The sequence below is a fragment of the Symphodus melops genome, assembly GCF_947650265.1.
Source record: "Symphodus melops genome assembly, chromosome: 9".
NCBI classification, from domain to species: Eukaryota; Metazoa; Chordata; class Actinopteri; order Labriformes; family Labridae; genus Symphodus; species Symphodus melops.
The window spans coordinates 14,084,735-14,103,084 of NC_136699.1; the positions used below are offsets into that span (position 1 = coordinate 14,084,735).

The 18,350-nt window shown below is 40.2% G+C and overlaps 1 protein-coding gene across 2 annotated transcripts in view; it reads right to left on the reverse strand.

Moving 5' to 3' along the window:
* Positions 1–8,496: 8,496 nt before the first annotated feature.
* tsc22d3 (TSC22 domain family, member 3) overlaps positions 8,497–18,350 on the reverse strand; it is a 32,831-nt gene continuing 22,977 nt past the window's right edge. Inside the window, exons 1-3 of one of the 2 annotated variants that reach the window (XM_079352327.1) lie at positions 11,349–11,691; positions 10,814–10,865; positions 8,497–10,146 (exon numbers count right to left, since the gene is read on the reverse strand). In XM_079352327.1, coding sequence (XP_079208453.1) covers positions 9,892–10,146; positions 10,814–10,865; positions 11,349–11,473 — 432 coding nt within the window. In that variant the 5' untranslated portion in view covers positions 11,474–11,691 and the 3' untranslated portion in view covers positions 8,497–9,891. Of the gene's footprint in view, positions 10,147–10,813; positions 10,866–11,348; positions 11,692–18,350 lie in introns of those variants that run through there. The other variant, XM_079352326.1, reaches the window with a different exon arrangement.

Sequence of the window (18,350 nt, forward strand, 5' to 3'; positions counted from 1 at the left end):
ACATGCAGGCGTTAACAACATAACTGCCATTCATTCGTCTTATTATGTCATTGACACCTTTTATCTCAACTGCACCCAAGAAAAAATGTTGAACATTGAAGAACATCCTATCAGTGTTCAGGGTGACAAAAAGAGCTGAAAGAGTGAATCTGCTGCGCACAAACTAAATACCCCCCCCCCCCCCCTCGTCGGTCGAGAGAGGGGGGTAGAAAGAGCTACAGAGAGAGAGGGTTTACCTGCTTTTGACGCAGACACAGAGTGTGTGAACTAAACACTATAGGCCCTGCATCCCCACCTTCTTAAGTTTTTCATTAACATTAAAACAGAAAATAGCATAGCTATCACTTTTTTATAGATTATTTTACTGGTTTTACAGGTCAGCAGATTCTATTGAGTGGTACCCCAGTACAAATAGGGACAACTACACGTCCATGTGTAACCTGTCTGGTAATATGTCTTTGAGGACAGGCTCTTTAGCGTTTCAATTGTGCATATGTAACAACAGAAGACAAGAGGATTGCTTATTAGTCTGCCCTCAAACAGAGGTGCAGCTTTATGTCAACAGGTCTGATCCTGAAGAAATTAAATAAAAACGGTTACAAAACAAGAAAGAAGGCAGACTGAAAGAGAGTGGTTGAGGCGGTATCTGTGATGAATAACAAATGGAATGCAAAAAGAAATTAAATAAAAACCAACAGGGGTGGCCCGTCTTGTAATTTGAAAAAAACAAAACAAAAACAAACAACAACAACAACAAAAAAACGTGTTTTTATAGCTGCCAGTATACAGCAACATAAAGATTCGGCCCAGTAGCCAGCAATCATTTCTGATCCACAATAGCTGCACACAGCTGGGGACAGGTTAAACGACCGTAAAGCAACCCTTATAAAGTTCACAACCCCGGAAAACCACAGGAAGGCAATAAAGCATCAGAGAACATGCTGTTCTGCCATCCTGAAGGAGCTAAATGAGGCGGGTTGCCTATGTTAAAGCATGACTGTGCAGGTGTGAACTCCGACGGTTGTCTGTAATTATGATTTGATTATATGTGTTTGATAATGAGATTGAATTATATGTTCCATTTTGGAGGATTCAAAGCTAACATGGCGTAAACAGGAGATGAGTTCTTCTTGTCGTGCAGTAAATGATTGAACTAGCTCATTATCTTTTCAAATATTTTCATTCCAGGATTGTTCTCGAGAAGGTGCCAGACTCAATGTTACACAAGGTTTTGGCATCACCTGTTATTTAAGTGTCCTTGTATTGAGCTTGTCGACACGGCTGGGAAAAAAGAATGGAAATGTTTTTGTGGCAATTCAGACGTTTTTGTTTGGGTTTTTTTCTTTTTTTTCTTTAACCAGGATGAGTTGAGAGTCTGGAAAGCACGAGGAACTCTAACTTCTGTCGAGTCAGCTTGTTTTTTCTTTCTTTTGTGAGTTTCCAAGAAATCCGTCTGGAAACTCTGAAGTGCTCACAAGACCGCCATCTAAGAGGACACTTAGATGGCGGAAAGAAGGCCCACTAATGGTCATGTGACACACACACCACATGCTCTAAAGCTGTGTTTTGATCAAACACAAGAAATATTTACAGAAAATCATCATGTTTTATACAAAGTTTGCTCACGTATAGGAAAAACGTGAGACTATAACAAAGAGGAAGGACAATGTCTTTCTCTCAACTCAAATTCTCAAATTGCACAATAGTTTATTGTGTTTTCTAAACACCACAGCCTAAGTAGTTTTCCTTTCGAGGCGTCAGTAAATATTTACAGGAACGAATGGAAATGTGATCTATGACTAAAAAGATTGTCATGGCAAACCTAGATTTTTCCGGTCTGCAGGAGACGTGAAACATCACAATAACATGATTAACTATGAAGTACTCTGATGTTCTTCGCTCTGTGTTTTAGAATAACTTCTCTCATAAACATCTTTATTACCTCCTGTGTCCGCCTGTACTTCATATTCACATCAGACATATGGAAGCTTTCAAAGCACATATTTAATAGAACTACACTAAAGACACAATAACGCAGCCATCATTTGTTGCATTAGTGACACCTGTTCCTCTCAGAAGGTCACTGTAAAACACCGCTCTGAACCTCCTCACCATTAACACCATCAAGTGTCCACATGTGAGGAGAAAGTCTCCCGTTGGTTTGTGGACTGCCATCTTCAGCATCAAATTTTGAATTGAGTTTGTTGCCATCTTGTTATCGTAGAAACAGAATACTTGAAGGAGGTGCATACCAAAATGGTCAGGTTGAGTCACTTGCAGCTGATTGGACGCCAAGCAGACTTGGCACCAACTTTCAGGAGAGATGAATATTTGAATATAAGAGAACATTTTTAAAGTTTTACACAAGGAAACATGGAAATGTGTCTTAGAAGGTCTTTGGCGCTTGGACTCTACGGGTGTTTTTTTTTTTGTGTACATGTGTTCAGAGAATGACTGTTCTGGGCAGGAACAGAATAAATCGCCGCCATGGAGTCCAGACACGAGTGGTGGTTAAGGCGGATGTCTGGCTGATGTTCCTGCAAAGACAGGTTGTGATAAGGAGTTGAAGGGAAACAAGAAACACCATGCATGAAGGGACTAAAAAGGCAGAGGAAGATTCACATTTAAAAAGGGACCTTAAGGATGATAGGCTAACACTGATGGAGAGATGCCATGCTACTAGTTAGATGTGGCCAGCTAACAAGACAGATGATTATCCAATGACAACCCCAAAACCAGCACCGACAGCGTAAATGTGACTGTGACTTGATCCCAGGGATAAATATAAAAAAAGACAAATATATACAGCCGTCTTCCTGACTGAACTTACACTAGAACGTCAAAGTTAAGGCAGACAGACTTAATTATGCAAAACTTTAACCATAAATGTCATTAATGTTACTTCATAATCAATTAAATCAAATGTTTGTCATAACTTTCATTAACTACGGACTTACTCCGAGTTACAGCTCCAGTGGCAATTAGAGGAACTGCAACGTATGACCATTTGCCGTTTTTATTTTGGCTATTCATCTGTCAAGTGTCTAATAGGAGGACATGAACCTAAACATAACTAACAACTGGTGTGACAACATTGTTTATAAGTAATGTGTTTTTTTTTTTCGTTCCCCCCTGTGTGTTTTGACTTATAATAAGTCACAACAAAGGAATTGTTTCTTCTGTACTTTGTCCCTATAAATAGGACAGTCTCAGTATGTTGGTTATTATCCTCATCTGTTCTCTTTTTCCTGACATGACTTGCTTCTTTGGCCACCCTGAGATCCACCCACAGCACATAATAAAAGGAGACTTAACCTGGATTTGGCGACTTTGTGCTGATATGAAGACGTTTTAACGGATTATAGATGAGAAGGTAATCCCATTTCAGCCTGCACATGAAATGTGTCTATTGTTGCTTATTAATTATGTGCTTATGATGTTTAATTTTGAAATATATGATTGCAATGTTAATAACAGACTGTTATTTTGTATAATGTGTTTATGAATGACCAAAAGGGGCACTCTATTGTAACAAAACTATATTCCCATGGTTTTCTGGAGTTCATTTCTTACCCTGTTTACATCTTACATTTCCTGCAGTGAGATGGCTCACTTCACATGGGCTGAAACTCGAACACAAAGATGGGGGATGTTTACCTCACTGAAGCCACAGTCACACAAATAGCACCACAATGGAGGCGGGAGAGTTGCATAATCCTTCCAAAAGCCAAACCAAATAACTGTTAAAGCCTGTATTTGTGGTAGAAAGTAATATGACCGAGAACACGTTGAAGTTAACCGATCCACAAACTGAACTTTTTAAAACGCTGTCTTGTCTTTGAACATGTGCGGAGGTTTAGTGAATTTACCTTCTCCTTAAAGTATACCACAAAAAAAAAACTTATTTCATCTGTTATTATATTCACTTGCATTCTTATTGCTCGTGTCAGATACAGCATGTACAATGTTAATTATAGATCAAGGCACAGCCGGACCATAATTACAGCTGTTCAGCGCTGCAATGTGCAGTTTATATAAACTTTTCCTCTCAATATGACAAGTCTTTTTATAGAGGCACAACCAGTACTCATAAAATAACCATCACCAGACTTCATCTGTTTTGAAACTATCTAAGCAGCTATCCCAGAAAAACAAATTTAAACAACACCACAGAGACTTGTTAGAAATTTAAAGTGCAAAATCATGTTGCTTTCACATATTTAAGGACAGTTTTAAATGTTTCTTTTGGATATTAATCTTATATAAGTAAGCACAGCTTGGGATATGTACATTGTCTTTGTTTTGCAGGTTATGCAACCATCTCCCCTTTGACCCTGCATGTGTCACATGTTAGGGTTGGGGGGTGGCTGCACGGCTTTAAATTGTGTGCAGGCTCTTGCTGTGCAGCGGTGCCATGAGCGGAGGGTATCGCTATGAATCCCAAATCAGTGGCTGCTTGACCTTTTGTCTCTCTGAATAAGATGTTCTGACCTGCCATGGCAGGCATTCCTACGGTGGCTTTGATCGGCTGTGACACAAACGCAGCTGATATATTATGAGAAAAGAGTGGTTCTCATGTGATCAGTCATAATAACAAGGGACCAAGCCTCTGTGACGCTAAAAGTGTTGTTTTAATTTTGCAGACTTAAGTGTTCTGTTTCTTCTGAAAGCAGTGGAATCTGATTACATCTTTTTTTTTTTCTTTTGCAATCTCAGTAAAATGATACCAGTTCAATAAGTACGTCTGTGATGCTGAAATAGAACAGATAAACTGTTCAGGAAACGGCTTTTAAAAACTGCTTGTGACAATTACTTTGTAAGGCGGGTGCTAACAGGATTTAGCTAAAGTAATAAATCAAACCCACAGTGTGGATTAAGGTCAGACTCTTCAACATCCTCAGGTGAGCTGAACACTTCCAATATTAGAAACAAGACACATTGCAGATCATGACTTACAGTTAGCCGGATAACAGCCGGATAAACACATAGTTCATCAGAGTCCTCCTCCAAAAAATCCAGGCTACTAATAAAATTGATTGATTACAATGAACGTCGAAAAAGTGTGCAATATTTTGTCTACAATGTCGCAGGAGGATTGTTGTGTCCATAAGGCATCCCCGTCACCTTTTTCAAAACCGAAGACTGATAGAGGGATATGATGACAGAATTAGTGCATTTCTATCTTCATGCCACAAACCCACTCAGGTCCACGCTCCGACTCCGACGTCATTTGTTGTGTACAGGCCTGTACTGTTAAGAGTAGTATAGTGCAGGCCTGTACTGTGTTTAGTTTCAGTTTAGTTTATTTGTGTAGCACACACAAAAAAAAAGATGAAGGGGCAAGGAGATGACGAAGCACGACGGACTTGTACAACAGTTCCACCACTTTTCAAAGAGTAGTGCAACCATAGTGGCCAACATTACTAATTTAAGTTTGCTATCCTGCTTTGCTGCTGTAGAACTATACATTTGTCCGTTTGCTGATTTTGCACTGCCCTGCACCTACGTGACGTGCATATAACTAACTCCTTTCTCTTATTTATTGTGTTGACAACTTTGAGGATTATTGTTCGGTCCCTCATGTGTGGACAAAAATAGACTGAAATGTGTCAGAGGAAACGCAACTACATCAGATATGAAAGGGCTCAGCAAAGGCTTTATTTGATTAAGCAAGATTCAAAGCCTAACCAGCATCTGCATGTGGTGCAACAACTGTCTGTGTGAGGCTGCATTTGATACCCTTGTGAATGTTAGCGAAGCGAGAACCATATCTACTTAATAAGGGTGGAGAAGTAACTGGTCGACTGCCAAGACCATAAAGTAATAAAGAAATGAATTGATCCACTTATATAATAGTACAAATGATCTTAATATTTTTATATGTTAGCAATAAATTCATGTTCACATCATCTTTGAGATGAGCCTGATAGAGTGTTGTCGTCCTTTGACCCTCTTTCATTCAGAGTTCCACATTGACACACATTTTACGACCTGTCAACACATTTCTCCAGCGATGTGGAACAGTTTGATGTTATCATGTTATGAAATGATGTGGAGCGCTTGTAACCCTACAGTTAGTTAGTTGTTTTTAATATGAAAAGGCATGTTTCATCTTACATAACGAGTTGTCATTACAGACATCGTAGCTCTTTAATGGCCTTTTATGGAACGAGCAGTGCCGAACACAAGCGCGGCGGTGTGACAGACAGCAGACGTCTGACATTTGTTTGATGCAGCGCACTCTTTCATCTTGACATGATGAATATGCTGACATTCAGGGGACACACAAGTTGTATATGTCTGCATGGAAAGCAGTCCCTCCAAATTATTCCCCTGCATGAGAACCCAACCGCACTGTGGCAAAGCTTCGCTTATCCCGGCACAACCCCTGAATTTCCATCAGAACCAGATGTTCTTTTTTTTCTCATTGCATAACACAAGTAATCCAACACAAACTCTTCCCTGGGCTGCCTGGTTTCAAGCAAGCCCCTATCTAAAGTTTAATACCTCACCTGAGGCTCTTCTCACCCTTTTAATATGTAACTGCATTTAATGGAAAGGGATGTGGAATGAGTGATGCTGTGACTCAGATTGTGTTTGTTCGCTCTTTACCTATTTAGGAAATCCAGCGGAAATGAGAAGTGGGTGCAGGTCTTCAGTCGTTAATGAAAGCAGGACTGTGAACACATCTGACATGTTCACAAGTGAGCTTTTAACCAGGGCTCAGATCAATGTTTGATTTAAAAGTATGTTGTGTAATTTGGACAATGTGGGTTAGAAATGCATAGCCGGATTCATGGTTTTGTTCTTTTTTTTTTTTTACATCTAAATGTGTTACAGGACAAGAATTGTGCCGTTCACACAATGCATATGACTTAGTGAACTTTATTTAAGAAGTTGGGGTTGAAGAAAACTCAAAAAGATCAAGTGAATGATCTTAGAAAACACGATACGGACAAAAAAAACACTATGATGGCTTTTTGGAGAATTTTCCGAAATGGGCGTCAGTTGCAGCTGAAGATTTATAGTGAACTATTTTCAAATTAAAAAGCCACATGCACTAAATTGATCCGAGAACAAACAGTTACCAAACCAGCCCCAAACTAGAGGAACAATTTAATAGTCAAAACAGACTCTGCAATCAAGCCAGATAGTTTTCAGACACTTGCTGACTTTTCCAGTGTGGTCCCACTGTATTAGCCGTTAGCGCAAGCGTGATTAAACTGCACGACCACTTTGTGTATTGGCATTCTTGAGGTGTTCAGGTATCTAGATGTGAGGAGAAAGAGTGACTCTGATTATCTCGTGCAAAAGAGCCTATAAACGTCTGTTGCCCTCCATATTGCTCACAAATGTCTCCCTCAGTCAGTATTCTGCACATCCTGCCTGCCACTAATGAAATCAAGCACTCATTCCACAGAAGCCTTATTGATCAGGACCATCGGTTTCTCAAAGGATCAGTCTCTTTGACAAAAAAAAAAAACAACAGACAACACTGCTTCTTGTTTTAAAGTGAGCAACGGGGAAGATTCCGTGTTTACTCTGGTCCTATTTGATCTGCTGTGGTGACTCTGAGTCTCCTTTTTTTCAGCGATCGATGGATGTGAGCCAGGTCTACGCAGCAGGGAAGCCACAACAGATCCAGTTACACACAAGGCTGCACGCACTGGCTGCCAATTTGTCTGAAGGGAAACGCCAAGAGGACAAACTGTTTTTTTCACTCCGGCAGATTCCAATCCAACAGCAACCAGTTGTTATTACTTCACTATCATTAGTGGTCTCACTGTTTTTGACTTTGGAAAAAAGGGGTGTTCTTTCTAATATTGCACTCCCCCTCCCTCCCTTTTCTAAGGCTGAGGAGCCAAAATGCTGAATTTACCTTTCTATGAACCTCATCTAATGTTGTGTTGAATTCTACAAATCACATGCTGCTCGTCAGGCTGACCCTGTAAACAAACACAAGGCTCACAAAAAGCTGAACACAAATCAGTGTGTAGTCTGAGTGTGATAGATTTCCAAGAATGCAGGGTTCGTTTTTGAACACTGTGTTTTGTCTACACTAAAATTTCAATGAATTTTTTTGTTGTTTTTTTTACGGTGTGTATTCCTCTTACTCTGGGACCAGAAAATGAAATAGTAATAGGTGTTTATACAGCTGTCTGGTCTGTTTTTCCTGACTGAATGATCAATGAATAAATCTCTCCATTGTGCTGAATATGTAACCTGCTAAATCCCCACCAACAGTAATGTGTATATATATATATATATATATATATATATATATATATATATGTTCCTGTACTATCACTGTCATTGTGTATAAGGTAGAGACATAGAAATCCATTACGCTTTCTGACAAAACTTTGGCTGAGTGACAGCAGGAACTCGACATACAGTAGATACTGTATTTTCATAAAATTGGGAAAAAAATTGGTTCTTTTAAAAATGAATAAAAACACAAACTGGGTAAAGAACAAAAGACATTGTGTCATCATCTTGTTTTCTGTAAACATAAGGTTTATTGCAAATGTGCAGTTGTATCCAAGCATCATAGTAAACAACCATTTTAGAGGATACATTACAGCAACAATACCATTATCTTTACAAAAACGTATAGAAACTTTAGCTCTAGCTACAAAAAAAAGACTTCTCCCTGTGAACTCTTACACATGGTCCTGTTTCTTTTTTGTGTGGTTTTTTTGCTGTTGTTGTGAGACATAAAAATGGAAAAGTCTTTGGTAGCTAGAAAACGACAAACAGTAGAGCTCGGTGTGAAAATATGTTCCTCTCTTATAATGGACAGGCACTGTTGTCATGCCATTGTTTTTTTACTACTTGGCATCTGAGTAAGAAAAAGGACCAGATACTGGACAATGCTGCTAATATCAGGAGTGCATCTGCAGCAAAAAAAAAACAAACAAAAAAACCTTGCTTTCCATCTTCACTATGGTGTTTTTTTATGTACAATGTAGTAATATTTGACTCTGAAGAGCTCGGGCAAAGAGAGGGGCAGACATGTTGTCCCTCTAATTTACATGAAAAACTCTCACTGTACAATGCTCCTATTTAACAAACAGCTGATTTTTGTTCAGAATCACTAACAAAAACAGATAAAGCAGGATTAATTTCCCCCACAAGCATTAAGCCCCGACTGCAGACAACACAAGATTACATTTTATGAATCATGACAGTATTTTGATACTGCGGTGGTCCGCCATTTCCAACAGGCTATACTGCAACAACCTCCACCTCTGTTTCCTTAGCTTATTCTGTTGATTATTTGTGTTACGCTTAAATGTACATGAGCAATGTGCAATACATTGTAGTTACAGGAAAAGTCCTTTTTATATGGCTGAAATGTGTTGCTGGGAGTCCTTGTTTTTAAAGATCGGACAAATCCACACGATGGGGCTTTTCTTGTTGAGACCATCTCGGACGGGTCTCCCCTTGGTGATCGCCCACGCACTTTCCAAGTTAGCACCTGCAGGGCGAGCCCGATCGACACCTTCTCACGTCCTTTTTCTGGAGCAAAAAAGGGTGGCCGTAAGAAGAGTTTGGCATATCTTAAAGCAAGCGCTCGTCTGTGTCCTAGTCAGCCCGCTCTCTATTCCCAGCGCCTTTGTCTACACGGACACTACGACAAAGAGTTGGACGGTGTCTGAGGACGGGGCCTGACGTCACACCGGTCAGAGCGCTAAAAGCTCTGTTTTGTGCTTTTCAGTGTCAACAGTTCTTTTTGTGTCCCATCAGTCATTTACAACCGCGATGCTTCACCTTTCAGCGTGTGGAAGGTTTTCTCAGCAGCGGAGACTTTTGTTACTCTTACATTGAAAAATGGAGGTCCATTACTGTTAGGAGACAGTGGCTCTGCCCGCCCCAAGGCAGAGCCACTTACACAGCCGAGCCAGTGCTGTGAATGCAGGTCTGCTGCTGGTCTGAGGACAGGTGGGAGCTCTGATTGTCCAACAGCACATCTGTCGGGACGTGAGACTGGAACTTCTCCAGCTGTTCCGGACTGGCCAGGTTCTTTAGCAGGTAGTTCTCCCTCTCCAGCTGGTTGTTTTTCTCCGCCAGCTCCTTGATTTGCTCTTTTAGGATCTCCACCTCCTCACGCACAGCGTACATTAGGTGGTTCTTAACAAGATCCTGTCAAATCAAACAAGAAATGGATCAGTTATGATGTGAAAACTGGGACATTTGTTAAGCATTTACAGCACATTTTTAAAGTATTATACTATCATTGGTGTGTTTAGCAGCAGAAATCTCATCTGAGATAAAGCAAACAGTCAAGTTGACGCGTACTAACTTTGACCGAAGGGTGTATTGAATGATTTTGCTTTTCAAAAATGTTTTTTCTCTCTCCATTTTTTTCCCTTTTTTTTTTCTTTGGATTTCCTGCCTTCACGTCCTCCTGCATTTGTTTTCTTCTCTGTCACATGCACAAAGCAGTACAGTAGCGTGTGCTGTCATTATGTAACACAAACTCGGAAGTGAATTCATTTAAAAGTGCGGTGTGCACAATTGCCAGTGGAAACCGGGTTTAAAGCATGTCTTAAGGTTTCCCTTTTCGATACCGAAAGCCACCATCGAAAAAGGTCACATCATGATGCTGGTAACATATAAGAGTCACAATCAACCTGCTGGAAATTACTTGATATATGACTTTGAACAGAGCAGTAATAGCTCGTTTAAAAGGCTGATTTTGCATTGCATTCTCCAAGCAAAAGGAACCGACTGTCGTGTGCAACTTGTACTATTATCACAGCATAAGTTGTGTCTTTGTGTTGTGTTTGAGTCTCTTATATCAACTTACCATGGCCTGCTCGATCTTGTTGTCGATGGCCACAACGCTAGCACCAGAGGCACTGGGGAAAAAAAGAAGAAAAGAGGCCATAAATGTCACAGTCACACACTGCTGCAAACATCACGTCAATTCAGTGTTAAACTCCCAATAACACTGCTTTTCGGGTTCCCTGTGCCATGATAATGAAACAGAAAGAGTTCAAAAGAGAAAGGAAAAGCTGCACATGTTATTCACTGTTTCTATGTAATTACAAGCGGATAGGGGATTTCTTGGAGGAAGATAAGGCTTTTATGTAGGTTATTGTGTAACGAGGGAGAAACATTCCAAGTGCTAAACACACAGGTAGACGAATGTGCAAAGTCCAAATAAACAGCAGCGTGCATATGTTAAGACATAGATATTGCAAATGGACTGTACTTGTATTTTGAGGCCTCTGGTAGAATGAGAACAGGCTCGCGTTACGCAAAATTCAAACGCAAAAAAAAAAAAAAAAACACACACCACGGTGTTTGTAAACACACAGCTGTTATTGTCGGATATTTACCTGTTGTCAAGTTTGACCGATACAACATCTCCTCCGACTAGCGAGGAGAAGAATGAGATGGAGAAGTTATGCAACTGGTAAACGGCAACCTCCATTGGCGTTTTGGCGAACATCTCCGTGCTCATGTTCAGGACCACACTCGTTTGGATGATACTTCTCGCCACGTTTGCGACTGGTTGGTTCACCGAAGTGTTTTTTTTTAATATCCGGATTTTTGCTTCGTCTTTTTTTTAGTTGCGATGTACTAAGTCGTTGCTGCTGCCAAAAGCAGTGCTGTGTCTGAGTGTAAGCCTCGCTGCTGAAAACAAGCGACTGTCTGATGCTATTTCTGCTCCAGGCTGCTGTTTATATGGCTCGCCTCTGACGACACATGACGCGCGCATAAATTATGCAAATGAGCGGATGGGTCACATTTTATGGTGCCTTCATGTACCGATTAAAAAAACTGATTTCAGCACACGAACAAAAACAACCAGCCTAGCCGAGCATACTTTTACATAAACCGACAGAGAGATTTTTTTTTTAAGCGTGCATGATCACGCACTAATAATCCAATAAACACGAGCCTTGCTAATGGAGTGTTTGGGACTCTGACTTTACAAGATAGAATACTTTTATTATTGTGCTGGTGCTTTAGTGGTGCTAAGCAAATGCTATAATAACACATACAGCAATAAAACTGTTGCGATTGAATTTACAACTTAAAAGAGTAAAACCTTCTTTTTATTTCAATGCATCACACGTGGCCATGTAAACAAGCCATGTAACACATTATAGTGTGCAATTATAAGCCAGTTAAACTAAAGCCCAAAGCAAAGTCGTCAACGATGAGTTTCAAAATGCATATTGGAAGTAAACATCGCCTAAGGATTTTAATGGAAGCATTTGAACGCAGCATTTTCTGCCCTCCCTCTGAACTTCTGTCTTCTGCATTTCACCCACAGACCGAAATCTGTATTAACCGACGAAATACATTATAACCATGAGGACAAGACGTGCAACCACAGAATGTATACATAACTCGTGTTGCTAATAAACACACTTGTTTTAATCACAAAAAGGTCTCGTGTCTTGACGATATGTATCATCTGATCTTCATGACAATTGCAGACCTCATCAATTTCATTTAAAGAAATTTAAGTTTTCTTTGAATATTACAGTCAATCATATTCATTTAAAATCTATTGATTTGCCTCAAGTTTCTTGTGCAATTTAATTAATCCACACACATGCCTTTACCAGGTAACTTGATATGACTGACAACAATAACACAATGTTCCCATCAATTTATTGTTGTTTGTTACAGTACATGCTATAACGGAATGTCTTGCACCATCCTGACACAGGTGATTGATATCTGCACAGGTACTTTTCCAGCATATCTCCCGGTAAATTTCCTTTCAGCCTATGTATGAACTCTACCGGTCTCTAGTGGTGAAAACATAGAATACAACATCCCACAGGGAACTATATATTTGGCTGGAGCTTACTTCCTGCAAACCCTGTTTACTTGGGATTTTCCATTGTCCTTTACCATATCCCGACCCTATCATATGGCCTTTCATCTACAGGTTGTTTTTCCTGCATGGAAATGGCCCAAGGACACTTTAAAATATACGTCCTTTTCTATCTTTTAATACAGCTTGCATGTAAGCCTGTATGATTTCATGTTAAAAATTATGTTAGGCCTACTTCCCAATGGACTCAACGACAAAGCTGCAGGATATCTTAGGCTAACAAACTAAACAAAATTGCAATTAATTTGTTGTACAAACCACGACTTGTGTATTACGCATCCACTCATTATATATCATTGGAAGGTGAGATGGAGATCCATTGGACAAAACTGAAGCACAGATTTTTTTTATGCATGACCTCTTGCACTTCTAATGGTCTTTTGAACTTAACTGATATGACATGTGACGAAATGTTCTGAGCCTCCTGCAAAGTGTAATAAACAAAAAAAGGCAGGCTCCAAATGGTGTTTTTTTTCCTCTCGCATTGTTGACTGAGGGTTTTATTGAGCAATAGACTTGTTTTCACTGAGGCGTCCATGCAGGTTTTAATTGCTATAATGTATTTGCTCAGCACCTCTTTGCTATCACATTATGATCCTTTTGTTGTTACAATTATCTGATTCAATACTAATCAAATATCAATTAGAGAGCCCCTGTTGCATGATCAATTTTGCACATAAACACCAAGGACTTAACCAGCTAATTGAATTATATGGAAATTCCCAATTTAGGGGACTCGTTTCACTGTCAGACCCCCTCCAAAATACTGGTATTTTTTATACAAATCCTATATTTTTACATATGGTTGCAGCCATGATGTTTGTAAAACTGTATGCTTACAATATAAAATAAAAATTATTTTCTTTGCCTTTTTGGAAGAAATTTTTGATTCTGATTTCTGTTAAGTAAGCAAAGGTTAATGTTGTCAGGGTTTTTTTGGTTTTTTTTTTTTTTAAAGAAAAGGGAGTTCTGTTATGTAACGAAACAATCAATGTGGAAAGGCTGACTCTGGGTAGGCCTAACAAGGCTAAGCAGAAAAACACATTGACTGGGCATTAGGACCCATAGTGCCTGTCGTCTCAGATTTCATGCTGTGACAGTACAGCTGCCAGGTTTAATATCAGGCCCTGCTCTGGTGATGAGGGGCTGCTGAATTACCTTTCCCTGCTGTGATAGTCCCATTTAAAAGGGCAGCGGGGGGAGTCGCTCCAATTGCCTGTGGCTGAAGCTGAGATGCACAGATACCACAGACAACAGGGAGCCGTCCTGCACAGTGAAAACATGCTGTGAAATGAAGGAAAGAATACCTAATGTGCCACATGCAGAAAAAGATGAGAGGCTAAAAGGGGGATTCTCTATCATTCATGCTTTAACCCCACCAGCACAAATCTTAACAAGGGGAAGACATACAGCAACAACAATAGCAGTTCTAGTTTAACCTGAGCAGTGGTTTCTAAAAAGTTTAAGCGCCAAAGACATTGGCCTTTGCTGCATTTCGTAGAGAAAAAAATGCACCCTTATTCTGAGAAACTCGTGTTGACTGACCATATTTGGGGCGTGCCAGTGAGTCACTCTTATGCTAGGCCATGGGCAACGCTTTCCATCAGATGTCCCCTGTGCAAGAGCCAACCACGTTATATAATACCGTGATTCATCTGCACCGATGGCTGAAGAAGAATGAGGCTGAAACACGCCGCCAAACTCAAGCCTTCTTTTAGAAGCAGAATTTGAGGATTTTCGCACACCAGATTCACTATGTAGGAAAATTGGTGAAAATCCACACCAGAGTAAAAAAAAAAAAAAGAAAAAAAGTTTGAGATCACTGCATGTTGAAAAAGATACAATGTGTTAGTCTTTTAACTGATCACATCCAATCTGCACTCTTACAATTAGGAATGCATGGCGTGTGTGAGCGTGTGGTCTGGGAACACAGTACTGCCATAGGCTGTGGCCATCGGCCGTCCCTGAGGAAGCTGGAAGTGTGGCCACCAGGCCTGGTTACAGTACATCCAATGAATACTAAACACACCACATACACAGCTCAACATACATCAAAACACCCTGGGGTGGTTATCATTATCACAACACCTATCTCTATAGCTATGTAAACTATAGGCATGTGGCCTTGGTCCTTCCCAGGAGGTTTGTATTTATTTAACAGAACGACATTTTCCGTCCTTCAATGGAATATAATATTACTTGAGAAGTCGTATAAAACATGCAGTGCATGTAGAAGATGATCGCAGAACTTATTTTGTTGTCCAACAGCTGGTAGAGATGTCATTCTGTCTGCTTAGACACAGTGTTGAACATTGTGCTACACATTTATTAAAACAGAGAATACATTCTGAGGTTTATTTCAGAAATGTCATGTTCTGTTTTGTTCTATACATATTCAAATCCATTCTGCTTCAATCCATTCTACAACCACAACACACCACCAGTCCATCTTCTTCTGAACTGTCTTTGAAGTGCACACTTGTCACTCACTCACCATGCCAGACCTCGTCTAACACCGGATCAAATCTTGACCACCTCCCGTTTCTACACTTACCGCCGATCGGGCCTCTTGAACAGACCTGGTGAGTAAGGAGGCGAATAGCTCATCACTCTCTCAGGGTAGCTGAAGTGCTGGTGGTGGCAGCAGAACCTCGGGGGCGGTTCGGCTAAGCGCAGGGCGCACAGCGTCCTGGGAGAGGGTGGCATGGTCCCAACAGGGGGAAACAGAGTGGGACGCGTGTGAGTCTGTCCCATCTTTGCAACCAAATGGAGAAAAAGCAGGAGCACTGCGACTGTTTGCTCTCTGGTCTGCTGATCTTTGTTCTTGACTACTGTGTTCTCAAAGCACAATGAGACAATTGAGTCGGTTCTTCGTGATATGCAGCCATAACTGTGAGTGCCACGCTCAGACTGGCACTTGTATGATGTGTCACCAGTCCAGCGGAAGACAATGGGCCCATGAGACAAAATGAAGAAGACTTTTAAAAAAGGGTGCCAATTGTTTCATTGCTATAGACAAGGACAGAACCAAGGATCCTGAAGGGAACATGTTATTTGTAACTAAACCTGTCCTAAAAAAAAGAAGGCTATGCCAGCGGAAAAAAATACATACAGATTAAAGATAAATTGTTACTCAACTGCGAATAATTTGCAGGAAAAATCATGCTGAGACACACATATTAGCTCAGTGATTTTTTTATGTAACATTTCAGATTCTCTGCGTGCCGTTCATGTTCATCAGTTAAACTCTAATCCTCCTTGTCAACATGTTTGTAATTAATGTATTAATGTTTGCAGAGCTTTTTGCTGCAGGTAAAGGTGTAACAGCAAAAGTAAGCTGCCCTCGTTATGATTAATCGCAGACGGCTTTCTAGTTGGACAGGTCTGCACAAATGTCTCACACCTCTGTCTCTATAGTTAATCCATTTTCTGCTAATGGAGACATCTGATATTGTGTGCGGATTGTGCCGCTCAGACGTCTGCGATGTTACATCACAGACAGCCTTAAAGAACCAGTTTCTGCATGTTGCCTTTACAGGGAAAAAGGTTTTTGGTTTGATGCATTTTAACATTTATCCCTGGGTGGATCCCAGGTGATCTGCCTTTGTCTTGCATCATCAGAGGGTCTGGATGACTTGTACAAGGCATGTTCACGCCTATTAAATCAGGAGCAGTCTATTTCAAACCAAGAACATGTAATCCTTCTACATTGTGCTTAGTCATGCAATTTCATTTGAAAGATGTTTTCCCTTTTTTTAACTTGAAGCTTAACATCTTCACAAACATCGAATGACATTTGGCCACTTCTGTCTATGAAGATGGATTCATGACTTTGTATCTTATGAGAGCAATTGGTGGCATCAACAACAATGATGTGTCTGTTTCTTTGCAGTCTAACGCAAACTGTCGAGCGCTTCTTGTTTAGGTGCCACACAAGTGGTGCCAGGTGATTACATGTCTCCAGACAATTATCGCTTCACACACGATCAGTATTTTCTGTACAAACATGCAGGGCTTCACATTCACACCTAACTGAGTGCCATGAAATGATGGGGTGTGTGTTTTTTTTTTTTTTTTTTTTTTTAAATATATTTTCATGAACAATTTAATGAATGTAGGATAAAGAGAAAAATTAATGGGACGTAGAGAAAACATTTTAAGATGTCAGTAATGTGATAGATTCTGTTATTGTGAAATAACAGAAAAAACTTTTTTTTAAACACTGATTAAATAATCATTTAAGGCTTTAAACGCTACAGAATCATGTCATGAGCTCTCAGCATTACTGTTTTTCACACATACTTTCCAACTTATGTCGGGGTTCTGTATTTAGCTTACTCATCCGTTTATGGAGGATCTCATGTACAATATAACATCAGCCTGTGCGATGAGCTGAACTTCATTATCACCGAGAAGACACGGAAAGAACTGACGCTCAATTGCCTTGCTTTGATTTCTCTGTGACAACACAAAGCCCCACTTTAATGCTGTTCCCTTCCTAAGAATTACTTTAATGCTGTTCCCTTCCTAGGAATTACCACATTTAATTTCACTATTTCAAAGTGGTAATAAGTTCATTTAAATTAGCCTTCACTGGAACTAATAGCAGTTTATTACAGGACGAAGAGGACTGCAATAAATGATGCCATGCACAATATATTGCAGTTAACAAACTCAGGGATTTTGTTAACAAACTCAGAGGTCCAGAGGAGGGAGTTATTGCTGCATGGTGAACCCCACACACCCCTAAATGTAGAAATCACAGTATGTTCTAGCCCACAGAACCCCTCTATATCTTTTCATGCCAACACGTGTACACATGGAAACACACACTCCAGATTATGCGCTCTACAGCAGAAAGCATTAGACTCTTGGGGTGTGGATGCAGTTAAGTGATCATGCTAATGGCAGTGTAGACGCTCTGCAATAGGTCAAAGGTTGTGGAGTCAATTGCCCATGCAGTGTTAAATAGCAGTGAACTTTGTTATTAGCTTTGTCGGAGCCCTTTGACTCGTCACAGGTCGCTTACTTTACCACGGAAATTTATGAGAGAGCAGCTCATTATCTTTTCTCGCTGGTGTATTAAAATGAATTTGAGTTTGTAATCTTACTGGGTGTTATTCTTTCAGGAATCTTTAGTTTAAAAGGAGGGCAAAGATGTTCATGCTGTGTTTACACAACACAAAGTATGTATAGTTGTACCGGAAAGTCTGGATGGCTGTCACTTGCATTGTACCTGAAAAAAAAACGGACTGTTGGGTTGGATCAAGGTCTGGGACGAAAGGTTACTGGGTTCACTGCCATCTGTCCATATTCATCTGCCTATGTTCCTGTAGTGTACTGTAACCTCAGCTGTTGTAGGTGGTGTAGTTATGTGTTCTGAGTTGCCTTAAATTGGGGATTGCTGATGTCACACTAATGGGTACATACTGCACTGAAATCCATCATACAAGTGTTGAAACGCTGAGAAATGTAAATCGAGCTA